We start from the raw sequence: 25,925 nt of genomic DNA, 5'->3' as shown, positions 1-25,925 counted from the left end.
CAATCTGTAGCTTTTCTGGTCTCTCCTTCAGACCAGTTATAGTTTCAGTCTCATGACAAGAAGTTTCAGTTTCACTGTGTGGTGGATTGGATCCTGCTAAACTTTCCCACAATACCTCCAAGATCCCTTGATAGGGGAAGCAGTGAATACTCACCCTGTGTTCATGGATACAACAGAAACCTGCTGCTTTTTGTGCTAGTAATGCCCAACCCTGGCTGGGCTGTCTGGGATGCACCGGTAGCATTCAGACTCCTAAGGCCTGACAAACTGGCTGGGAGTCTCTGTGACAACATGTTATCTCACAGGATTTATGGTCCATCCTGCTCCAGGCAAAGTCAGAAATACCACCGCAGTGATCACTCCGGATATTACTGCATTTTTATGCAACTGCTCTGACATTCACAGCAAAGGGAGAAATGGGGATGGGAACATTTACATTTTCACCCCCAGCTCCAGCAAGGAGCTTTCCAAGGATTTGGTGTGTGGGTATTAAGGGAGGGGGAAAACAGGCTCCTGTTACTTCCCAACATGCAATTCTGGCTGGAACATACAGTAACATTGTGCTCAAGGATGAATACCTGCACAAGACCAGGAGGGGGATTTTAAACTCATCGGACTAGACTCTTGGGAAAGGCAAGACCTCTCCTTGGTCTTGCCTGGCCCCATACGCTGATATGTTACCCCAGGGACCAGCACACTGAAGCTTGTCAGAAATGCAAAGGGAGGATGGGATGAAGCCCCTGCCGAGGACTGCACCTGTCTGGGGTGGCTGCAGTGAGGCTGTGCTTCCCAGGGCACACCCCTCAGCACCACAGATACAAACTGGTTTATGGTGGGATGATCCGCTTGCTGCACGGCTGTGGAACCAGGGCACCCCCATTATGGGAGAGCTCTGTCTCCCCAGGATTCATGTGGGAGGTGAGGACAGGTCTCCCAAGCTTTTCTGCTAAAGATGTCTCACATCACACAAATAATTGCACAACCTTATGCTAGGGAAGGGAGGAGAGAGGATGACTGGAGGAGGCTGCAGCCAGGTCCAGTCCCTCTTCCAGTTCCTTATGGTGGTAGAGCTCCAGGAAGACAGGACTCATATCTGATAGGGACAGATGCTGACAAAAAGGCATCTTCAAATAACCACAGACAAAACACTGTGTTAGCAAAAATTACTTTAAGATAGCAACATACATGTTAGCCAGACTCCTCATCCCTATGCTTCCCACAGACCACAGTGAGCTGCCTGCTGGCTATGGAAGCAGAGCAGCCTGCTTTGTGGTTTTCCAGGCAGTCCTGAAGTCCTGGAACCCTTTGAAGGCAGAACATGGTAGGCAACTACCTCCACCTCTCCCTCACTGGTTGCAGGGGAGCTGCAAGATGACATTGTGTGTCCCTCTCTGCCTGGTGGGGGGTGGAAGTCCCCGGGAACACAGGCCAAGCTGGCACCCCGTGTCTGCCATCACTGCCCTCAGGGCTGACAGGGGTGATGCTGAGCCTGCTCCAGGTAGTCAGTCCCTCTGGCTGACAGGGTGGCACGTGTGCTGCCCCGTCTGACTGCCCAAACTGGGGCATATTCACAGCATCCCTTCCACCCATCACCCAGTGAGGGTTGCGATGCTCAGGTGACAGGTGGTGATGAGCAGGGGTGGCACTGCCAGCACTGCCTGCCATCCCTGTGACAGGTGCACAGGCTGATCTTGGCCTTGGCGTCTCCTGCTTCGTGCACTCATGCAGTGAGGAGGAATTCACTCTTTGCTGCTCTAGTGGTACCAGGCCAGCACTTCATCTCACACAGCGAAGTACCAGCTTAACTGCAGCATCCCAAGGCTGCACAGCAAGCCCTATGTGGCTGTTGGGAAAGAGGGAAGAGAAACCAGTGCAGTGCTCCTGAGTGGTATCTCCCTGCGTAAGCATCATCAGATCTGTGAGTTAAGCTTATGATTCCCTTCTTGTTTTCTGGGAAGATACTTTCTTTTCAGAACCATAGTCCCCCAAGTGCCAGCAGCTGCACATACACTTTGCAGCAAGGCCCCTTGGCTTCAGTCCAGTCTCAGAATAGACAGGGATTTGACTTGTAGCTCAGCAACTGAGGCACTCATATGTTTAATTGAGGATCTATTTAATTGTTATATTTAATTCATCTGGAGAAGACACCCTGTGCTCAGCTGTTTAAAACTGCCTGAACAGGAGTGGTCCTTTCCTCTTTTCTGTTTTTGGAGCAGTCCTGGATCCAAACTACCAGCCCAGGGCTTCAAGTCCCAGCCAGATTCACAGGGCTGACACCCAGGAGGCAGCCTGGGCCAGACCTCTGCCATGATGTCGGAGCTGAGGCATGACCTTGGGACCAGCTGTCCCAAAGGTGTGTGAATTCCTGGCTCTGACATGATCTGTTTAACTGGGAATCCCTGCACTTCATCCAGATAATGTGGCAGTAAAGGGTCACAAAATGTTGATCTCAAACACAGCACTCATCACTAGGAGCAAAAAGTTCTGAAGTGGGTTTCCACATTAAGGCTCAGAACAAGATCTAACAGCTGTAGTTAAAATTACCCCATCTCTGCTGCCTCCCACCACCCAAGGAAAAGTTATTTTTAACTCCAGGTTGTCCAAGGGCTGCTGCACAGTAAGATCTGTTGCGTGGTTGCCAAGGGTCTTTGCCTGGCAAGAAATTTGGGAAGAGAGAGCCCTTCCTTCAACCAGCTGGGATCAGCCTAGAGCCCAAGGGTGGGCACCCTGCAAACTGACCCCTCCAGGCTCCCCAGCTCCTCCTGAGGGAGCAGAAGCTCCCACTGAGGCAGCTCTGGAAGTGTAGAGGACCAAGTGCCTGGTCAAGTCCTCTTTTGCTATGCTTTTGTTCTTTTCAGTTTTCAAATAAACTTGGGTTGAAGCTATTCCAGGAGCTGCAGTGGCACCGTGCAGGCAGGACCTCGAGTGCACCGAGTCAAAAGGACAGTCATGCAAAACCAGAGGGGATTAGCTTTTAATGCGCTTTACAGGGCAAACCCTGAAAGCGTGGGATTGCAAAGATCCCAGCAGAAAAACTAGCCAGCTTGCTGTCCTCCTGACAACAAATCTGCTACCAAACTCTCCCAGTGTCAGGCAAACTCACACAGAAACACTGGAAGAGCCGTGGATGCACAGGAGCACCCCATTGCTTCCCCATCATATGTGACCACGTGTTACCGTCACATCTCCTCCGGCCCTGGCACAGTGGCACAGCTCCAGAGCTCCCTGGGGGCACCTCATGCAAGAGTTCAGGAGCCTCCAGAAGAGATGCCGTGTGCATGTGAGCACAGTTATCCCTGCTCAGCTTTGTCTTTGGGAATGAATGTGGTACTGTTCAGTGCCTGCTACGCTTGCTCTCAGGGGTCTCTGAGCTAAACTGAGATAACCTGGCTGTGCACTCGGTTTTTTCCATGTCTAACTTCATTGATGTCTCTACTAAAACCCAGCAGTAAAACTGGGAGCTAGCGTGCCAAGTGGAATTACGTGATTTTTTTATGTTACTTAGCATTTTAGGGCTGAATTTTTAGACTACCAGAACTTTTCTTAAAGGCTTTTCTCTCTCTGCTGCATCATGTGCAGCAGACATTGTTATCCAGGTGTTTTGCTCTGCCTTGCAAGTAGTCCTTGTGCCTGCTGGGTCTCTTGTGGTTCATATTCTTGTTTTGCCTCAGAGAAAATTCCATGTATTGATAAAAAAGGCAATACAGCCTGCACCACAAGATGCAGCAACCACTGCTGAGACTCTGGAGAAAATCAGAAAGGTCTGGAAACTGTCAAGTCTCTCCCAGGGTTTTATTTGGGATCTGTCAGTGACCTGTTCTGTGCCTGCCCTGCTGAATCACCACCACAACCCTCCCCTCTTCAGAGCTCAGTTTCCCTTCCTGATCCCTTAGGAATAATCCATAATAATGCTCTGTAATCTGCAAGAGTCTGCTACAAATGCAGGTTTAAGAGCTGCGAATACGCAGAGTCCAGGGGTTGGGCATGTCTGTCACGAGAGGCAGGACACATCTGGTACTCCTGCAGAAGTCTTGTACTATCCAGCACACAGACATGCAAGACCCAAAACTGCAAATGAACCTCTGAATGCTGTGTAGGAGGAACAGGTGTGAACCTCACCGCTAAAGAACATGAGCTTTCACCTTAAATATATAAAAAAATAAAGAGAGGAAGGCTCTGAATTTTGTTACCATTCATGTATACATTTATTAAGCCAAAGGAGTTTGATCATGTCATTGTACGTTACTAGAGCATGTGAGATCTTTCCTTTTTAACTTCACTAACAATGGTTATTTAAATTACTTTTTATTTTTGCCTTTCAAGCTTAAAAAAATTTACTGTTTCAGCATTCTCCATGGAAGGCTCTTTGTTTGTTTTTTTTTCTTTTCTTTTCTTAAAGTACAAAACAAATATTTCTCAGACATGTAAACAACCATAATGGAAATGAAACTGCTTCTAAAGTTAACTTCACTGTTATGGACGTTCTGATAGATTTATGTCATGTTGGATGTATTTCAGCTCAGTGACTCCTTCAGTGGAAGTTATCATCACCTGCACTGCCCAGAGGCCCTGGTCAGGGTTAAGGCCCTTCTGTGCAAGGTGCTGTACAAATACTTCAGTGTAACTCTGAGGTCCCTGGTAGAAGGGCATTCACTCATGTGACTATAACCCTCTCTGCTTCCCCCTGCTCCACCGTGTTCCTCACAAATTACAGGAGCTTGAATGAAACTTCTCCAGGCTAACCCTGGAGCTGATATTCAGCTACTGTTGAAGAGAAATGTTACTGCAGGCCACTCCTGACACCTGCAGTCCTGTGTGTAAAGCTGCTCACACTCATGGGAATGCTCATATGAGTAAGAAACTCCTGTGGGGAAGGTCTACAGGATTGAGTCCCTGGATCACTGAACTCCTTTGCAAGAAAGCATGCAAGAAAAGCAGACTTGTTCCTTTTCTCTAATGTTTCATCAGTATAGTTCTAAGAGAGAAAGGGACGGGGTCAGTTGCTCAGTTTCAGCACCTTGAGCATTTTGAGTTCTGATCCTCAAATTAAAGTCTCTGCTATGCCTTGGGCTACTGTGACCAGGCCTGGAAAAGTCAGTTGGACATTCTTTGTCATGAGGAAGCAGTGGTTTGCCATTACAGCATGGAAGGACTCTGTTTTATGGTATGAAGGCTGCACCCTAGGCAGGAATTGTGAAGATTGTGTTTGGCCATCAGCAGAAATTACTCTGAAAACACTTCAGAGAAATTGCAGTTTAAATAATGATTATAACTTCATATTTGAGGTGAAAAAAGAAAGGATTATGTGAAATAAATAGCAAAGAATCATTGCCTCTGCACAAACGTAACATATTCCTGCCTATGAGGCATTTCCTGCAAATTATTGCCCTTTAGGTTATGTCTGATATTTAAATGAACCCTTTAGAGCTAAAATACAGTACTCTGAAATGAGGTTAGAAAAATTTAAAAAGGACTAATGGGAAGTGTGTACAAAGCTCTCTTTAAAACCAATTTCCCACCTGGGTAGCTTACGAGTGTGAGGCCTCAGTAGACATAGAGCCGATCTGCGATGGCAGCAGGCATGTGTGTCATGATCTGCATGCGCAGCCACCAGTAGTAATCCATGGGGTGGTAGCGGGTGTAGGGGGCGGTGGCAGTGAGGGCGTGGGCGACGCTCTCGATGACGGGCGAGGTGTCCCTGGAGCCGCTGTTGCAGTAGCTCTCCATCTTGCTGACCTGCTCATCAAAGTACTTCCTGCCGTAGTCCTTGCGCACGATCTCCGGGAGCTCGTCCCACATTTTGTCGGCGATGGCTTTGATCCGCTCGGGGCTGTACAGGTTGGTGCCAGCGATGAAGTTGCCGGGCTCCACGATGCTGACCATCACTCCCTGGGGCTGCATCTCGTACCGCAGGCAGTCGGAGAAGGCTTCCACGCCGAACTTGGTTATGCAGTACGGGGAGCGGGCAGGGCTGCCCATCCGACCCATCATGCTGCTGATGTTCACCACGCGACCTAGGCAGAGGCCAGGCAGAGCACAGCTGAGCTGTGGCACCTGACCCAGAGCAGACACCTGGCACACACCACCCAGTAGATTCCTGAACGCGCATCCCCCTCCTGCCCACTGCACAGCTGTGAGGGCTGCCTGGCAGACCTGCTCACGGCTCTACCTGAGCAGAGCTGTGCTGTGCAACAGCCTTCAGGCAGCAGAACAAGTCCAGTGCTCGTGCTCCTTGGCTCATTATACCTGAGGGAACACATGGTGACACACAAAGCTCAGTGCTGTGGGGAACACAGAGAGGACTGGACAGAGCCAGCACGGTGGGAAACAGGATTGCTCAGCAGCAATTTGGACTGAGCCCAGTCAAGAGGAAGTAGGAGCAAGGAAAGTCTCTGGCACCAAAACTGAGCTTGTTTATTTGCAAATCAAAGGCACAGAATCCAGCAGCCCGATGGTGGCTCACAGGAACAGATTGCTCCTGTACCACAAACAGGCAGAGCAGTTTAAGTCCACTGCACTCTTTTCTGTGTGACAGCTTATGGCTCCAGGCACAGAGCTGGGGCTTTCTCCTTTCTAGAAGCCATTCATTTTGGCTGAGGAGAATGCTGGTAGGAAGCTGTGGATGCTATAGTCTAGGCAGAGGTTGCAGTTCTCTGCACTTTTTGTCAGTGCTCATTGCTAAGTTGCGTTAGAAAGACAAATCTTGCCCACAGAAGTGGGTACTCTTCCATGTTGGAAGAAATGCTGCCCAGGCCACATCCAGCCCAGGTCTGCAGCAACATCCACAGCATTGTTAATGCCTGTGGATGCCTCGAGTGAAAAATATTCTCATTTAGTCGGGTAGTTTGCCCTAGTACAGGAAAGGTTTTGCTCCTTTATGAGACCCACGCAAGCTCCAGGTCTGTGTGCCTTTGCTGTACAAATCCCACCTCTCCTACATTACAGACTCCCAGAGCTAACAACTTCCCTGCAAGAAGCTTTTTATACTTCTGCTGCCCACCCTGCCAGCACTGGCACAGCTGTTTTTTCATATAGCAGGGAGGATTGCTCCTGGCATTTAGTACAGTTTATCACATTATGGTGAGCTGCAGCTTCTGAACAGGTAAAAGAAGGTATGATGGATTAGATCTTGTGTGGGATGTTGCAGGACAAGGTAGCAGAGATGGGAAAGAGAAATAACTGGTTTTCAGGCCTGCTGCCTTGCTGTGTAACTCAGAGAGGTCAGGCAGTCCCTGTGTATGCTGGGGGCCATGTTCTGTCTGTAAAGGTAGGGAGGTGGCCACTGGTGCAGAGAGCAGTGCAATAGACCCTTCGGCCTCCAACACAGCAAGATGTGGCTGGATGAGGGACCTGCTACAGGGAGAGCCAGTCAGGAGGGGATCACTCACCCTTTGACCTCCGGATGAGCGGGAGGAAAGCCTTGGTGGTTCTCACAGTGCCCCACAGGTTCACTTCAGCTACCTCCATGTAGGTGTCCATGCTGGTGAACTCAACTTCCCCGAATGTGGAAATCCCAGCATTGTTAACCAGCCCCCAGAGCCCTACAAGACAAAATCAAGCACCTCTGTGAGACTAATGAGAACAGGTTGGTAAAAGCTTTGCTAATAGATTATTGAACCACACAACAGAGATTTTCATTATGTCTTGTACTGATGGAAACCAGATAGAAGACAGTTCAGAGTACACTTCATTCTCCTGAGCAAATATAACCACAGCTGGGATCTGACTGTATCACCCAACACTGCAGCCACAAATACTGTGAACAAGGTTTCCTGGGAAGTTCTGAGCCAGCAAACAGAGAACCTCAGCCTAGTCTGAGCTGTTTCCTTGCCACTCTATATTTTTCCTTTGTGATTATTTAAAAGAAACAAAATAATAGTCTCTAAAGGCAAATAATAAGAATAGGAATGACCTTGTAAGAAACAAAAGAGTAATTCTTTCAAAGTAAAATCCCTTCTGTCACCGTAAGAACTAGAATGTCTGCACTGCTGGAAAGGAGCATGTAGGCATGGGTGGGCATGCATGCCATGGCCTATCCCGTTTATTCTGCTGCAGCCAAGATGGCAACAACTGAAGCTACCTACTCATTTGGCATTAAAAAGAAAGATCGAAAAGGAATTTTGAATAAAATCAACTCACTTCATAAAATATTCTAATTGTACAGGAAACATACTGAGAAAGGTCTAAGAAAGGCTTCTGTCTGCTGCCCTCAGAAGCAGCAACTTCATCCTGGCCTGGGCTTGAGAACATAGGGCTAGAAAACTTAACTTTTATAGAAGATCCACACATAAAAATTAAATATAAAGAAAGGCAAAAGAAATAGGTTTATGCAAAATCCAAAAGTAAACATTATTGGTTGTTCTGCTTTTAAACAACCTTGTGTTGAATGTGGATGTTCTTTAGGCGAAAAATGTACTTCATCAAAGGGGGGAAAGGTTTCAGAAATGTATGAGCAATGGGGATTTTTGCAGTACTGGAGCAGAATTTGTTGTCATCACCTCAGCAGAATGAAGTAGGCAGGCTAAGAAAGTCTGTTACAGCTACCCCCTGAACTCAAAATGTTTTTATCTGCAATGACATTAATGATTAGCTCAGTTGCTTAAAGAATAGTGCTAATAAAGCCAAGGCTGTGGGTTCAATCCCTGTATGGGTCATTCACTTAGGAGCTGGACTCGATGGTCCTTGTGGGTCCCTTCCAACTCAGAATATTCTGTGAACTCTGTAGTGATACTCAGCTGGCTTCATGGGAAATTCTTTGGAAAACCTCTCCATTTCCTTTGCCTTTTGAAAGAGTGGAGGAGACATTTCTATTGTTAATCCCCAATCCTTGGGCACTGGGCAGGTTTTACAACATAAAGGGAGTCACAATAAACTTTAGTTCACAGGAACAAAGCACTAATCCCAGAGCCTTGAATACCACTCTGGTTTCTGCTAATGTCCCCACAGGAGCTAGTGGAAAACAAAGCAGTTTCCTTTGTAGATGCTGTCTGAAGTGGGAAGCTGCTTTCTGATATAGCACAATATTCAAACAGGCCATTTGTTCTGCAAGGCTGCTCCTCAAAGCTCTGTGCTCTTCAGTCATGTGATCAGCTTTTGAAATATACCCTGACAATGTTCTTGGAGCCCAGGCGAGGGAGCTCCTGCCACCTCTGTGACCTCAGTGCCCATGCCATGCACTCACCTTTTTCTGGGTCCTGCAGGCTGCTGTTCACGTGCTCCACTGCTCGGTCCACTTCTTTGCTGTCACAGACATTGAGCTGGACCGTCCTCATCCGATCGCTCTTCATGTTGTCCAGTTCCTTGGAGCCACCCTCTCCCTTGTCCTAGAGGGGAAGAAAGTGCTGGTTTGAATCTGGCCAAAGAGCCTGCATAGAATATCAAATGCATGGCAATCATCAAATCAAGCCAAAGGCTGAGCAGGGCAGCCACAGAGTAATGAGGACAGTCCTGCAGCCCTAAGAGGAAGGGGAACAGACAGGGCTGGTTCTGCAGAACACCATTCCTCAAGCATCTCCGTCTGACCGTGAGCCTTCACCAAGTCAGCTGGTAGAAACTGCTTCAACCACCAAGCAGTCAGAGCTGGATCTGCCCCAGCAAGGCACCCAGCAAGCACCCCCTGCCCAATACAAGCTCCTGAGGTCAGGCTATGTATGTCCCACTGCTCCAGCAGTGGGAATATGGTGCCATCCTCACTTTGGTTTGGCACTGGGGACAGCAGCTCCCCTACTGGGGTATGGTATAAAATAGCTGGTGCGGGGCTGCACACTGACAGCTTGTCTCACACTGACAGCTCTGGAAGTGACCGTCTGAGAACAGGGACTGCCTGCCCACTCCTCTATCCCTTCAGCTGACCTACACACATGGCTCCCACTGCCTGGAAACCTAACCTAAGCCTCCAAAGGACTGCTACATTGAGAGCCTGGCCAGCCTGCCTGGTAGCAATTCCCCCTGGCATCTTATCCAGTATCTTCCTTTCTTCTCTGCCTCCCACCATGAGATTTTTCTCACTGCCATTTCCTATCTCCACTCCTTTTTTCTTAGTTCATAACACCAGTATCACCCAGTATACACATATTCCCTCACAGCCCAGCAAGCTAACTGCAGCCAACTCCTGAGATACATTCACATGGGCCAGATGCTGCTGGCAACAAGGCTGCCATGCCCAGAGCTCACCCCTTCAGCCTGGCTGTCATGCTTCCAGGACACAGATACGGGACATTAATGAGTTTGGGACTATACCTGAATCGCTCCCATGGTTATAAGCTACTGGACTGCGCTGGCCACTCCGGAGTACTTTTGTAGAGGGTGGTGAAATCTAGCTCTGAAAAAAATCAGTTTTTGGGAACATCCCTCTCTTTACTCTAAGAAGCTCCCTCAATATCATCGCTCACTAGAAATCTTTTACTCCCCAGTAACAGGCTAGACATGGAGTATTTCCCACAGGATCATCTGACAGTTGCTCAGTTCTTCCCACCCCACTGCTCAACCCTCCAGGGAGCCTCACTGTTGCTCGCTGTGTCAGCATCGTCAGGCAAGTGGCAAGTGTCGGAGTGCTCTTCAGTCCTGACAGATAAGGGGTTTTGGATAGATAGCTTTTTGTCTCTGGCCTGGAACAGGCCAGTTCTCCATAGCAGGCCCGTTTCTTGATTGCTGAATGACATCAGAGTGCTCCAAACACCTCGAGCTCAGTGCTCCCTGTCAGATGCCAGAGGCCATTGTCTGCAGTCTGAGCCCAGGCTGCCCACACATCCCTCGAGCAAGAGTTCCCTTCAGATATCACAGGAGGATGGCCATACGTCCCTGTCTCTGTACCACCTGTCTTCCAAAAATCCTTCTCCTCGTTCCTCTCATTCCTGGGCTTATGCACTGTGCTCACAGTTAACTAATGTAACTACCTGATATCTCTTCTGTCTTCTCCTCCACTCTTCCTTATTCCATTGCAGACTGTTAATACTAGTCAGTGTTTATCCTTAAGAGAGGGCATCTACTGCACTCTTCCTATGGAAGCACACTGCATACAGAAAGGAGAGGTTGGAAGTCCCACGCAAAGCTTAGCGGTGATGTTATAGTGACCAAAAAGGGAGTTTTGTTCTAAGTCTGCTGCTCACTCAAAAGCACTGTGGTGCCAAAACCAGTCTATATGGAAAAGCACTGGAAAGCATACAAGTGGCATATGTGAGAATGCCAAAAGGCAATTAGCAAATGTAAGCATGCAAGTGTTTTGAAAACAGCAGATATGGCTAAGGGGAAATAGGAAAATAAGGCCAAGGTCCTTCTTTCTCCAGTCTCAGTTCTGTGATGTGCTACAAAATCTCTGCCTCAGAGGCCTCATAAGCTCTGCTGGGGCCTTCACAGCATCCTCTTCCTCCTCCCTTACAGGGTTGCCTGCAAGCCAACATCCCTCCTGCCCTCTCACCCACACATAGCTGGGTGCTTGGACAGGGACTCCTGGGGCTGAGACTCTGGCCAAGAGTTGTGGGTCTGAGTTAACACCCAGAGTCCAAGGCCATTCCCTTGGCTCTTCAGAAAGGGCAGATGGGAGGTATTGTCAGGCACCTGGTGACTGTCATAGTCTCCTGGCACAGGATGCAGCCAGTTCCACAACCCCTGGGCCCATACACAGCAGTGAAAGGATCTTCTCATGCTACAGCAGCAGACCAACACATCTCTGCTGTCAGCTCCACGGCACACTGCCCCCAGGGCAAGAGGGCCCAGCTCTTGCTTACTGAAAAAGCACATTGCTGCCTCGTCTTCCTCCTTCCATGGCTGCTCTCTGGTGCTCATGGGCTTCAGCAATTTGTATCTCTATCAGTGTGTCCTGTGGTCTGTAACACCCTTTGGCCCTGAGCACTCCTTTGAGCCCTGCAGTAGCAGGCCTGCTTCCTGCCCTGCTCAGAAAACCTCTGCCTTCTCACTGCCCTGCAAGCTGCAACAGGCCTGAGCACACAAAGCAAACAGGGGCTCCACCACTCCTGACAGCTGAGACAAACACCACATATGTCCACTGGTAAGAGATACTGATGGAAAAATACCTTCTTCATCTTGTGTCAGCTGGCTTCTCCAATACATTAACCAAAGAGGAAAAAATAAGACAGCTGCAGCATGGCCACTCACTGGATCCAGGCTACCACTGTCTTTTGGCAATGAAGCATCAACATAACTCTCACATGAGTATAATTGCCACTACAAATGTTTGGAAGTAACTGTGTGTGAAATAGCACACTGTTAGCACAGATCCATCCTTGGGCTGCCCTCAGTTATGGCTCTAAATTCCTCTCTCATCTTTCTTTCAGTAAAATTAGTCAGGTAGTCAGGATCTGGCCACTCTAAGAAACCTTTCCTGATGAAAAGTCAGCACTGCACATACTTAAGGACATGATGCTCCTAAGTGCAGTGCATACCCTGAGGACACGATGGCTCCCCAAGCTGCACTATGCTTCTGATGTGCAGGTGTGCTGACAAAAACAAACCCATGAAAATAACACTGAAGTTTCACAGTCATTTCCTCTATGTCAGGGCTAGGTCAAATCTACCCAAGCAAAAGATGATGCTTCTTACTTCTACCTCCACTTCCATCTAGCATCTAAAAACACACTAAGGTTTTTCTGCCACTAAAATCAGCACCAGCAATTATCACTCTCTGATCAGAATTCTGCTTATGGTTTTGCTAGTGAAACCTGTGGCACAATGAGAAATCAGCTCAGTCTCCTGAGTTGTTTTTGTTCTACAGAAAGTATATGGCCTGAAGACATGCAGGAGGCCAAGCAGTTAGCTAAAGAGCTTTGGTATTTTCCAGTGTTTGTCTGATGACAACTGCTGTTACCAGTCTTGCCACGACCACAGAGATTTTGAAACATGGGATGGAAATCCAGCTAAAGAAGCAAGATTTAATTACAGAGTGACACTACAAAGCTTTCTGCTGATTTTTTTGGAGGAAGTAAATATTGATCAAAGCCTAAAAGACTTAAGGCATGCTGCTGCATGTCAGTTTATGGTAAAATTGTGAGAGGCCAAGATTTTCCACTAACATGCATTCAATAGAGTACTGAAGACAGCAAAATGGAAGGGAGATTTCAGTGACAGATAGACATGCCCACTGAAAACTGGGTCTTTCTAGCAGCTCAGACAGAGGAAGTGAAACTCAGAAGTAACTTTCAACTCTGAAACTTTTGGCTCCTGTCAATGTAGAGGCAGGCTACTACTCTGAACTGTCTTCTTAAAGTATGCTGTGTTCTTATATTCTCTAATGTTGATCTTCAGTTACAAAACAGCTATCAAAAAAGTACTCATCTAACCTTTCCCTTGACCCCTTTTGAAAGGCAGTTTGCAACAAGTGTCTGTTCTGCTGTAACGCCTGTAGAGGGAGCCCAGCTAACAAAGAAATCCTTGATCCAACGCTGAGACACCACAAGGCACGGAGCTATGGAGACAAACACCTCTTTTGAAAAAATGCAGCAGAAATAAAGTACTAATTTAAGCAAAACTTAGTAATAATGGAAAAAATTAATAGTAGAAATAATACTGATAACATCAAAGAATACCTGGCAAATTCTCTTTAAATAATATCACTACTGAAGATACATTTATGGTGATGAGTGAGCTAAAAGATTAGATCAAAATAACTGACCCACCACAGGATATCCTGAGGAGTAAGTTTGTTTCTGTTGGGAAATAGCCATGCAGCTAAAGAAAGCACAGTGCTTCATAAGGAGACAGAGGCTAAAGCTCTCTCCTGTTCCCTATGACCAGGCATCTCTGATAGCCACACACAGCACTCCTGCAGAGCGTATCAAGGCTGCATCACTAAGCTGTTTGAAGCCTGATTCTGCTCTCCTTTGCACTAGTGGGACTGACCTACACAGTGATTTCAGGAGACCCTCAATACACACCAAGGCATGGCTGTACTCGAATGTAGAAAAATATGCTCATACCACACACCATAAAATCACTGGTGGTTTGGTGTACGTCACAATTATTCAAAATAAACCCTGCATAACTATGTATGGTCTGAGAGCAGGGCCAATGGTCCAGACTCAACCTGACGCCCAAATTTGCTTATGGATAAGCCTATAAAGTTAGATTTGGGGTTCCAGTTCATCTGACATGGAATAGACCACAATGTTGTGACTTAAATAAGAACCTCCCTAGATACTGTTCAGTCCTGGTTCTGGTCTAGGCCAGGTTTTGCTCTCTGAAATTCAAGCAGCCGTGTCTTTTTGGCTATCACCCACCCTCCCTCTCCTAGGCAGAAAGCTGTGCAGAGAGGAGAAGAAAGACTGGGTTTGCTATGTGTTGGTGCACATGCCACAGGTGAAGAACATGGTTTTTGTTTTCCCTACCTTTTGCAGGCAGCCAGCGTAAATAATAAAGCCTTTTTCATGGAGGTGCTTGGCCAAGGTAAATCCAAATCCTGAGTCACAGCCTGTTATAAGCACAGCTCTGCTACCAATCTGCAAAGCAAAACAGAACAAAATACACTGGAATTATCTGAAATTGGTGATTTGCAGTTCACAGAACAAATCATGTCCTTGGCCAGGAGCAGCCTGTTCCAGGGATGTTCTCTACACTCTTTGCCAGCTACTGCCACCCAGTGCCTCCTGAAGACAAAAAACGAAGGTTTCATACTGAGTTCACTCCAGTGAGGCAGGATCACTGTCCTCCCAACACAAAGAGGAGTTTGGCACCTCTGGCAAGAAGCTCCCAAGGCAAACAGATCAAGCAAACCGCCATTCTCTGGCAGTTCACATCCATCTTGAAATCTGAAAGTAAACCAAGGAGTTCCCAAGACATGTTTTCCCTTCTTCAGGAATTGTTTCTGTATGTTTAAAGTATCCCATGCAGGCCATAGGAAATGGAGAAAATCTGACTGAAGAAAGGATATGGATTAATCTTACTGACTGCTCACTCATCTTTCTCTCTGTAGCACATGAACCCTCTAGTGCTGGGTTTTAAAAGCTAAGCAGAATCAAGTGGGGTTAATATTTAAAATTTAAGACCAGTTGGTCATCAGTCTTTTTGTTTGGTTGGGGTTTTTTTGCCTTCTTATTTTTCCAACTTACAATTTAAATAGAAGTATACCTCATTCCTTCTCCAAACTCCTTCTTCTAACCCAAAGAGAGGCAGCAGTTAAGGGACATGCTAAAAATTGCATGGTGAATCAGACAGTCCAACAGCAACATTTGCACATCCAACAAAGTGGGTGGGATTAGGCGATAATTACTTGAAATTCATTCCAACTCATCTCTTTTAACAAACTATAAATTTGGCTTTCCCCAGCATACACAAGGACCAATCAGGGTCACACTGGAAGCCCAGCAGTGATGCAAGGATCATATCTGAGTTCCTCTGAGACTCTGTTCCAGAGTTATGGAGCAAGCTGTGCATGTTCTAGCACCGCTACAGTGCTCAGTTCTGTGCCACAAGACAGGCAAGAGGGCAAAACACTCCCCTTCCTTTTGTCTGGCACTGTTCCTGGCAAGTCAGCACCTTCAGAGAGAGGGCTGTTAAAGGGGGCCACTGTCCAGATCAAGTGGTGAGGACACATTGATTTATTTACATCTCTTTAGACAACCATACCCCAGAAAGAGTGCTTTATTAAGAACTTGTCATGCAAATTCCCTCTGCTCTAAGGTGGAAGATTTCATCTGCTGAGTGAGTTCCAAAAATAGAAAAAGCCCACTCGTATGATTGTTTATTTCCATCCTTAGCAGCGTGTACCGTGCTACGTCAATGGAAGCTGTGATAGGAAAGAATGTGAAGTATGTTGGAGGTCCAGCTTGGAGTCTCTCTGGCAAATCAGAAAGACAGATTTGGTCACCAGGCTTCAGGGATTTTAAAATCTCAGCTCAGCAGAACAAATTCTTGGAAGTCAAACTCAAACTCACCTGATCGACTTCACTTGCATAAGAGCGGCTGCCACATGGGGACAAGAGAGGGAGGAAAAATTTCTGCACAGGCCTGTTAAAAAAACCCAAACCAACAGAACAATCAGGCATGGGATATCTTGTTCATACCTTGCTACTGTAACATGCACATGAAAAGGAATGTATGCTGCCTACATACATGATGTAGGCTGTCCTTTGAGAAGACAGAATCCAGTTCTCCTTAGTCTGAGTCTGTGTGTTTCCTACAGTATGAAACATTTATTTCTCCGAAGACCTTGATGCTATTTCCAGCTGCAAGAGCTGTCTGGGTATTATGAAGAATTCTAAAATAGCTCCTGGTCTGAAGACACAGAGTTGCTTCCACCCACAAAATGGGCAGTGCAATGTTTGCATTTTCAACAGCAGCAACGCTCTCACTTAAGGGTTGCGTGAAGCTGGGACGTGAGAAGTCTTTCACTTGTTTGATGAAAGTATTCTGCTGTGGTTTTGTCTCTGATACCCAGCCTGAGGTTGAATTTCCTTGGATATATCTCACTGCTTTTACACACAGATCCACCCTTCTGTCATCCTGGATGACACTTCTGCAGTGTCTACCCATTAGATACTCTTAGATTTTATATCCCCTCTTCGCAAGTGTTTAAGCTAAGAGACATCTTCGAGCAATACCTGCCATGCAGATGTGAAGCTCCTCCGCACAGTACGTCTGACTCCCAGGAAGATAAAACATGTTCACAAAGACAGACCAGAGCAAAGCAACAATGCCTTCCAGGGAGTGAGATTCTATTTAGAAAAGCTATGTTACGAGTAGCATCACTCTGTCTTAGGTCTTGCCATCATTCATCAAAACTGGGCTTGGACAACACACCAGAGTGACTCCAAGCTCTGTCTTTGCCAGCCACCTCTCTGGACTTTATCAGCTGTTTCATTTTTGCTTCAGGCACTGACCGTTGCCCTCCTGGAGCCTTCTGGTCTTCCCTTAAACTTGCTGTATTTCATCGACCCCCAGCTCCTCTAACAGCATCTATCCTTCAGCAGAGCTTATCCTGCAGGCTGCTTTTCTGTCTTCTAAGTGAATTTGCATAATCATTCACAATTATCTCCAGCTCAGACATCACGGGTGCTCCCAGGGTGACCTGTGCTACACTGCACAGCAGCTTGCAGACACACTAGCCTCTGAGCCATATCTTGGGAAAACAAGGCTAGAAAAAGGATCTGTGACGGCAGCAGCCTTGAACCAGATGGAAAAGGAGCTGGTTTACATTTAGGCAATGGTGTCCACTCACCCTCCTGCAACAGTTTAGCCCTTTTTCTAACTTAGTGTCACAAGCCAAATCTTGAAATAGTTACAGCCAATTTAATTGCTGCAAATGTCAGTCCCCAGGCAAAGTCTGTGCTAACATCACTGACCTGCAATCCTGGACTGGAACTTTTACCTCAACAATAAGCTTCTTGGTGTGTCCTAAAGTGCCCAGAAATGTTCATAACATTTCTTTTAGTTGCGTGAACTTGTTTTTTATTTTTCAGTGTCAAGTCCAGTCCTGTTATTTCACTACAGAGCACTGATTTTCTGCACTCAATTCACAATAATGTGTAGAGAATGACTACTATATTTATTGACATTCTGCCTACCTTGAACCTGAAGGCAAGGGTAAAAAGTGGATGTTGGCTGCTGATCAACAGGAACGTCATCAGCAGGAATGTCATCAGCAGGAACAGCCACGAAGCATGTGAGCCCCTACACTGTACATGAACGTACCAGGAGCCATTTTTGTCACTCTGCATGACTGAGTTCTAGAGACCACAGCTGAGACTTTCAGAATACAGAGATGGTCCTCAGATTGAATCTGTGCTTGTAACCGTGCATTGGCTTTTGTTCAGTTCCACCAAAAAAAGGGAGCTTGAAGAGTCAAGTATATAAATCCTGCCTCAGCACTGGTTTAGTGACAGCACTGCCTTTCAGATGAACAGCTGGATTTTCATTTCAGGTTTAGCAGCCTGTGGGGACTTGCAAATGCAACACATTTTTGCCCTGAGTACAAGACGCACAAAGCACAAATACACAATACGCAAAACAGAAGGAAGAAAAAAAAATATGCTGAAAATTCTTTTCTCAAGTTCATAAAACATTAATTCGTATTTTAAAGGCCACAGCAGATTCTTGCTGGTGAGCTTTGGTGTGTGTGGAGCAAATAGGAGATAAAAGTCTGTTTGCATAGGAAATCTCTAACAGCTTAGCTATCTACAACACCCTGTTAACAGAGCCACCCTCGACCCTGATGGTGCTGGACACCCCTATCAACAGCAGTAGAACAACAGTGGAGGTGGTAGTTCCTGTTTAGCAGGCCATAAGCCACTTTTAAATGGCTTATGTACAATTAGTGGTACACACACCACTGTTTGGGAACTCCGCTCTAAAACAAAGCCAGGGAAAGCACTGAACTTCCTCTGGATTTGGACTAGTAGGGTTCCAATCATGTAGCAATTTAAACAGTGGGGTTTTCTTTCAGAACCAGAAATTAGAATTAGATAGCCAATTTTCTGCATGTTCAGAAAAAAACAGCTTCATTACTCAGCCCACCTCAATTTCTCACTAAAACCTCCCCTCTTAACTTTCTCATTTAATGTGATTCATCGCCTCTTTAATGAAGTCACAGAAACATATGGTAGTTTCTTGCACTGCAGCAAGGCCTACTTGCTGATATTCAAGAATAAATCCTTGCTGGATACTTAATTAATGCTCTACTTCACACCTTTTTCACTGCAGTGTGGAAAAAAAAAAACATGTTGCCAAACCCTCCTTGCATATAGAGTCCATCTCCTCTGTGCTCAGAGCAGCGACTGAGCACTGGCACAGGTTGCCTGGACAGGTTGTGGAATATCCACTCCTGGAGATACTCAAAAGCCAACTGGACACAGTTCTGGGCAACCAGCTCTAGGAGGCCCTGCTTGAGCAGGGGAGTTGGACCATGTGACCTTCAGAGTTCCTTTCCAACCTCAATCACCTTGTGGCTCTGTAAATAAACTGCCCCACTGAAATCAAATGAGTCTTTGGTGTGTGCTTTACTCAAGATCTCATGTCTGCTTGTCCACCAAATTACTTACCTAAAGCCACTCCCTGGGTCCTTGAAATTAAGGGCTTTCCCAGAAAAGTTTAGGAGAGGCCGGGACAGCTTGGTAGCCAACATCCTTTCAATTAATGCACTCTACCAACAGCAAGACTGTTCTTCCTTAGCTCTGCAACACAAGATAGCACCTCTGTTTTAGTTGCTCAGTTATTTTGTAAGACATGCTGACTCCACGTATTTCAACAAGAAAATAAAGTCCAAAGGAACTCATCTTTTCCCCTTGCAGTTCCTCATGCTGAGATAAACAGCTCAACCTTGAACCGCTTCAAGATGCTTTTAAATAAGGAAAAGCATTATAAGTAAAGTACCAAGCAGGGAGGCATCTAAACAAAATGTGAATTTCTCCTTTATTGCACCTTTAACTGTATTCTCTGAAACAGGTAAAAATTAAGGTACTTACATGGAATGTATTATTCAAGTGAGCTATATGAAACAATTTTAAACTAAAATATAACTTCAAGTCACAGGTGATGTCATGTTACATATTTCCAAAGGAATCCTTGGGCTTTACAGTTAAAAATACGTTTCTTTGCAATTAAGTAGTTGTTTACACTGGACTAAGCACAGGGAACCACCATTAAACTCACTACAGGGTGAAAACAGCTAAAGAACAAGACTTAGTTATGGAAAGTCAATTTCAATCACATTTATCTTGGATGAAACTGATCCATGGCACAAAAAAACCCCCAAACCAAAACAAAAACATTTCCCCAGCTTAACGCACAGCCTCCTTTATTGAAGCCGAGAAACGCGATCTAATTGTTAGGGCTTGTTTGCATCTGTGCCGGAGGCTGGGCCGCCGCCGCGGCAGCTCCAGGGCCTGCTGGGAGCCAGGCCCGGGCTGAAAGACAGCGGGATTACCGCAAAAACAGCAGCGGTGGGCACCGAGCTGCGGAGGGACGGAGCGGTGCGGGCTCAGGAGGACACGCTGGCTTGGTTAATCCTCAGAAATCCCGGTGGTTTGATCAAATTTTGGAGCTCGGCTGGTGCCCCGCGGTTTTTTGCGAGAAGGTTTACACGGAGCGGGCGAGGCGCGGGGTCCCCGCGGGCCCCCCAGCCCGGCCCAGCCCCTCTCCGGGGCGCGGCTGCCGCGGCCCCGAACGCGGCCGAGGGACCGAGGGGGCGCGGCCCGGCCCGGCCCGGCCCGCGTGGGGCGCTGCGGGCGGGGGCCGCGCTGGGGAGATGCCGGAGCCCCCCGTCCGCCGCGGGCAAGGTCGCCGCGCGGACCGGCTGTCAGGGCTCCACCAGGGTACCGGGACCCATCCCCCGCCCGCGCGTTACCTGGACCGGCGGGTGCCGGACGCTGCTGCCGTTTGAATGAGGCTGGGCCGGGGCCGCGGTGCCGGGCGCGGCGGGGGGCGGGCCGGGGGCAGGGCCGGGCCGGCGGCGGCGATAGGCTGCGGCCATGGGGAGCTCGGCGGGGCTGCTGCTGGCGCTGGGCGCTGCCGGGCTGCTGGTCCTCCGCCTCCTCCTGCCGCGGCGGGCTCGCCGCGCCCTGCCCGTGAGTACCGCGGAGAGGGGCCGCGGCCCGCCGGGCACAGCCCGCCCGAGCGCCCCCGGGCCCAAAATGGCGCCGGGCCGTGTAGCCGGGCCGGGGATGGTGTCGCAGCCGGAGCGGCGGGGCCGGGCTGGTGGAGCCGGGCACACAGTGCGAGGGGGGCGAAGCGCCGAGCTGGGCACGGCCCGGGGCAGTGCAGACCCGCCGCGGGGCTCGGCCGGTCCGTGGTGCGGCGGGCGCTGCCCTCGGACCCCGCGGCGCGGCGGCTGCTCCGCTGTGCACCCCGGTGTGCCTCACTTGGAGGGGAGTGTGTTGATAGAATCAGAGAATTGGGTTGGAAGGGACCGTAAAGATCATCCAGTTCCACCCCCCTGCCGTGGGCAGGGACACCCTTCACTAGACCAGGTTGCTCCAAGCCCCGTCCAACGTGGCCTCGAACCCTTCTAGGGATGGGGCACCCACAGCTTCTCTGGGCAACCTGTGCTAGTGCCTCACCTCCCTCAAGTAAAATTTTTTTCCTAATATCTAATCTGAACCTACTGTATTTCAATTTGAGCCCATTCTCCCTTGTACTGTTACTATATGCTCTTGTAAACAGTCTTGCCCCATCTTTCCTGTAAATTCCCTTCAGGTGCTGGAAGGCTGCAATTAGGTTACCCCAAAGCCTTCTCTTTTCCAGGCTGAACAGTCCCAATTCTCTCAGCCTTCCCTCATAGGAGAGGTGCTCCATCCCTCTGATCGATTTGATAGCCTCCTCTGGACTTGCTCCAACAGGTCCATGTCCTTCCTGTGCTGAGGACGGCAGATCTGGATGCAGCACTGCAGGTGGGGTCACACCAGAGTGGAGTAGAGGGGCAGAAACATCTCCCTTGACCTGCTGGCCATGCTGCTTTTGATGTGCCCGAGGATAAAATTGGCTTTCTGGGTCAATGTTTTTGCTTCAGGGCCTCCAGCTCAGTCCTGCCCCCCTGAAATAACAGATAACAGCTGTAGCCTGTTCGTAGTGTCCCACTTCATTCTTCCGTCCACTCTGCTCCTCTGACCTTCTGCATCCCTGTCCCACCTGGAAAAATACCTTCCCCCACGTTTCTGTGGGTATGTAATTTCCGTAGGGCGCACGTGGACTATTGATTGGTCCAGTATTATCAGTGGGGCAAACCATTACTACCCCAGAGAAAAGGTTTTTCAAACCACCACAGTGAATGTTTTCAGTTCTTTTTCCTGGGATTGAAAACCTCAACTTTCCAACCCTGGAAAAAGGAAACAAGCCGAGTTTGCTGTGTAGCTGCACCCATCTTCAAATCAATCTGTTTGATAATGTCAGGGTAGAGCATAAAAGGGAACTGAATCAAAAAACAAGTGGCACAACAGAAGATAAAGTCTAGGCAAGCATGGTGGGTTCCCACATTGTCTACGGAGACAGGCTGACAAAGTAGATTCAGTTTCTCCAGCCTGTTCTGCAATAAACATATATAATTTTGATAGATCACCTGCATTAGTAAAATTAATTCTACAACGTAATAAAGCAGTCATTCCCGGTAGAAAAAGCTAGTGAGGTGTGTGCATCTGAGCTGGCTGCAGGTTAAAATCAGGCTACCCTGCTGGGGCTGTTTGAACTGTGAGGATTGTATATTACAGTGTCGTGGATCACACAGCAAGGACACAGGCAGTGTTACTCTGCTCACATGCCACAGCAGCACCTCTGGTACCACAAGTTATTTTGTGCTTGTAGCAGGTCCCAGGTGCCCTGTCAGCACTGTGTGTGAGAGCTGTCCCCTGTACAGTGTTTCCTGAGCTCTGCATAAACGTGAGTGAAGGAGGCAGCTGAAGTTCCTCAGAAAGCTCATTAAGGTCACTGTGCTGATAGCTGGTCCTCTCTGCCTGTCCCAGCACTGAACCAGACTGTAAACTGCAGACTGACCTTATCAAACTCCAGAAACAGGCCCATTAGGCCTTATCTTCGGACCTTATCCTTTCAAAAGATAAGGATAACTGGGCTTGTCTCTGTTTGGAAGTTTTTCTAGGATAGGATCTTTTTTACTGGGAATGGGGTTGATTCCTGCTCTCCTCCCTTGGAGCTCTTTGTCCATCAGGCACGGCACAAACAGGTGCAGGTACAGATGTGAGATCCAGTACATCCCTTGGGTTTTTGCAAGCTTGTGGGTGCTGCTGAGACCTCAGGCTGTTAGGAGCCATGCTGCTGTAGTCGTGTTTTATTACCAGCAATTAGGGTCATGGCAAATAATTAATGAATAATCACAGGAACCTTCTCATACTGTAGGTTCTCATACTGTAAGTTGTTCCTCACTTTTCTTGCTCTTATAGGCAGCTGAGAGGATTTTTAAATCTCCTCCTTTCTGTCTACATTTTGGTGGTTTGTTTGGGGATTTTTTTTTTTAACTAGGGAAAGCAAACCAGCTGCTGAGAGCTAAAACTAGATGCACAGGGGAGCACACCCCAGCCGTCTGCTTTTATCTCCTGCAGTTGAGCTGTCCTGATCACACCAGCTGCAAAGGAACTAATGATGGCTGAACATTGGGTATCTTCTTTGTTTGCTTTTCCTGGGTTCTGGAAGTGATTGTAGTTCTTTATTTCCTTCACGGTTCCTGCTTTTTTGTGAAGTTCTCTGTCTGCAGGATTCAGAAGCAAAGGGGCTAGGGAGGTGAGGCAGAGGAAGAATAGTCTTTTTCTTTCCATGGGCCAGCTGCTTGAGTTATTGCAGGAGGTGGCTGACAAATTCTGTGATCTGGCTCATGCTTGATTCTCATCTCTCTTGGAGTTGTGTCACTGTCAATTAAATTAAGTCTGAGCACTGTATATTTAATTCTCACTTATATTTTGTCCTTTAGCTATAGCTATCTTCAGAGCTTTAGTAGAGCTAGTCTGTAGCTGGGTACTCTTTGTCTGAAACAGGAGTTGGTGTTAATGTGGGTGTTTGTATGAAAAATGCAGGATAGACTTTTGATCAGTTCTTGTTTCAACTTCAGCTCGTGACTCCCCTTTGAGAGCAATAACTTCAACATGAGTTATAGGACTGGGTGTAGCTTATTTGCTTATTGCTCTCTGCTTAGGCTCACCTGAGTTTGTGCAGTAATGCTCTGATCACTATCACCCTGCAATTATCCCTTATTGCTGCTTCACTGCACTGAGTGTCAGCAAAGCAAGAGATGAGAGAGCAATGGTGATTGACCCATTTCTGTCTGAAAAAGTGGCTGGACAAGCCAATGCACTTAATACATAAGTATGTTCATATTCCAGCCGTTGTGGATACAGTAACAGGGAATATTAGTTGCAGATATCTCCGTAGAGATGGAACTGACCTCACTTCCTTATTGCATCCTCTAGACTTTTATTGCTATATCACACTATTGCCTCATGGATATGGTTCCAGCTTGGAGCGTTGTGCAGCACAGCAGCTGGCAGCCTGCCAGTTGGGTTAAGCGTTAGGGGTTCGTTGCCTCACAGCTGTGGTGAGAGGATGACTTTCAAGCAAAGACAGAGGGTGAATGGGCTTCTCTTCAGGATTTGGAATTCTGGATTTGGGATTTCTCAAGCCTGTTGTGTCATACCAGATGGAACATCAAATCTTCTCTCTCAATTTATCTGTCAGTCAAAAGACAATAATGATGTAGGAGAGAACTGTAGGATTTGAGAAGTTATTCCTTTTAAGACTGACAAGTTTCAGAAGGAAACTCTAACCTGCAGTCACATTCCTTCGTGCTAAAATACAGCAAGGAAAGTGCCGCATAGAGTGGGAGTAGGTGGGGGACAGACAGCCGTCACTGGCAGCTAAAAGAGCTGCTGTACTGTTCAAGCCAGTGACATCCTGCCATTTGGATGTTTTCTGTGCTGCTTTTTCTTATAATGTCTATGAGCTGGTAGATCATTAACTTCTTTTTAAATGTTTCTGTTCTCCTTTGGCTACTGCCACTTGAAAGAAAGAGTTCCTGTTCTAGCTCAGGTATCAAGGCAACACAAATTGTTACAGGCCAGCAACTGAATAAATTTAGGATTTCGCAGTAGCTGGGAGCTGGCTGTGTTTCTACACTACAGTCTTGTCACCTCCTTTACGCTGGTTGAACCACTGAAATTACTGGGATTAGGCTGCAGTCAGGTTCGTGTGCAGACAGGTGCCACTGTGACTTGCATCTGGAATTGTACCTCCTAAACCGTGTCTGGCCCTGGCTGCAGGCGGCTCCTATGGTGTGGGGCAGGGTGCTGGTGGTGCCTCCATACAGTGTCTCAAGATATTGTATGACTGTCTTTCCCGTGCAGGCTGAAGGGAAGGCGGTGCTAATAACAGGCTGTGACAAAGGTTTTGGACATGCCTTGGCAAAACACCTTCATGCAAAGGGATTTACTGTTTTCGCTGGATGCTTGCTCATGGTGAGTAGTGATATCGATCAAAATTCTTCTCTGATTAGAGAAAAGTGCTTCTCAAGTCAAAACATTTTCATCAGCAGTCTCCTTTTACCCCAACCCAAGACCTGAGAGAGGTGCAGTGGGCACGGATTGTTACATGTTACATTGTTTCATGTGCCTGTTGCATTTTGTCATTCCCGTAATTCTGAACTCTTTATGGCAGGGTTTGTCTGTCAACTGCATATCTGTACAGTAGCTTGCACAGCAGGGCACTGCTCACTGCTAGAAGCCTCTCAACAATACCACAGCACACTCAATAAATCTGACAGGCCAGGACTGCTGTGGCACTATGGCTTTCTGACTTCCCTGGCATCCTTGTTGCTGTCCTTCACACTGTCACTTTTGTGGACTTGCTCCTCAAACTCATTTTTAAGCTGTCTCTCCTGCATTATTCAGGCTCTGTTTCCAAAATGTCTTCTAACTGTGCTTCTGCAGCTTCTGTAGAAGCTATTTGGTTTCTGGATACCTGAATAAACAAATTTACTGTACCTTTCTGACATCTGTAGGTCTCTGTGTTTGTTTGTAGGTCTCTGTGTTTGATGGGAGGCATCACTTGTAAGAGATAGGTTTAGACACACTGAATCAAAAGGGGTTGCAGACCCCTCATCCCACAGTCCCTGCTCTTGCATGACACTTACAACTTAGTGTTATGAAGTCCTCTTTATAAACTGGGTCAGCTTCACTTCCATCTCAGCTGGGATTTTACCCCTGCTTTGTTTTTTTGCTATTTTGATAGTCAAAACTCATGTAATTTCTGACCTGGATTGTTCAAGATCAGTTCATAGCCACTCATGTCTCCATTTGAAGATGGCCATTTCAGCACAGGTGCTCAGGGAGTGATGACCACAGATTTTTGAGTACTGTGGAGAGTAAGAATGAACAAAAGTGCCCCTCTTTGCCTTGTGTGATCGTGGCAGAGGTTACGTTCTTCCCCCACACCAGAAGGGAAAGTTATTATCAGCTGACATATTGTGTAACTTGACAGCAAGAGAGTCC

The 25,925-nt window shown here is 47.4% G+C and overlaps 2 protein-coding genes across 5 annotated transcripts in view; one reads left to right on the top strand and one right to left on the bottom strand.

Annotated features, from left to right (window-relative positions):
* Positions 1–4,181: 4,181 nt before the first annotated feature.
* Positions 4,182–20,469, bottom strand: LOC108495245 (D-beta-hydroxybutyrate dehydrogenase, mitochondrial). Of its 2 annotated transcripts, none has more exons than XM_017810730.1 (7): positions 20,291–20,469; positions 18,987–19,118; positions 15,885–15,957; positions 14,340–14,450; positions 9,182–9,323; positions 7,389–7,541; positions 4,182–6,014 (listed from the first exon to the last, which is right to left on the bottom strand). In XM_017810730.1, the coding sequence occupies exons 2-7, from the start codon at positions 19,067–19,069 to the stop codon at positions 5,545–5,547; spliced, it is 1,032 nt and encodes a 343-aa protein (XP_017666219.1). In that variant the 5' UTR covers positions 19,070–19,118; positions 20,291–20,469; the 3' UTR covers positions 4,182–5,544. The 2 variants fall into 2 exon arrangements, with proteins under 2 accessions (XP_017666219.1, XP_017666220.1); XM_017810731.1 differs by lacking the exon at positions 20,291–20,469 and adding an exon at positions 19,871–19,942.
* The window catches only part of LOC108495246 (D-beta-hydroxybutyrate dehydrogenase, mitochondrial-like), a 17,792-nt gene continuing 12,233 nt past the window's right edge, over positions 20,367–25,925 (top strand). Inside the window, exons 1-2 of one of the 3 annotated variants that reach the window (XM_017810732.1) lie at positions 20,367–20,510; positions 24,783–24,893. In XM_017810732.1, the coding sequence (XP_017666221.1) occupies positions 20,415–20,510; positions 24,783–24,893 (207 nt within the window). In that variant the 5' untranslated portion in view covers positions 20,367–20,414. Of the gene's footprint in view, positions 20,511–23,970; positions 24,010–24,078; positions 24,469–24,782; positions 24,894–25,925 lie in introns of those variants that run through there. The other 2 variants (XM_017810734.1, XM_017810733.1) reach the window with 2 other exon arrangements.

The sequence above is a fragment of the Lepidothrix coronata genome, unplaced genomic scaffold (genome assembly GCF_001604755.1).
Source record: "Lepidothrix coronata isolate B3197 unplaced genomic scaffold, Lepidothrix_coronata-1.0 Scaffold29, whole genome shotgun sequence".
NCBI classification, from domain to species: Eukaryota; Metazoa; Chordata; class Aves; order Passeriformes; family Pipridae; genus Lepidothrix; species Lepidothrix coronata.
This window is presented reverse-complemented; position numbering and strand designations above follow the sequence as displayed.

What these genes read in the sequence shown, in the direction of transcription:
- LOC108495245 (XM_017810730.1), bottom strand. Translation starts at nt 19,069, where the DNA reads ATGTTGGCTACCAAGCTGTCCCGGCCTCTCCTAAACTTTTCTGGGAAA. An exon ending in CCTGCAGGACCCAGAAAAAG is followed by an intron (nt 7,542 to 9,181) that starts GTGAGTGCATGG and finishes TTTGTCTTGTAG; the next exon opens with GGCTCTGGGGGCTGGTTAAC. An exon ending in GCTCATCCGGAGGTCAAAGG is followed by an intron (nt 6,015 to 7,388) that starts GTGAGTGATCCC and finishes GCCTCTGCCTAG; the next exon opens with GTCGCGTGGTGAACATCAGC.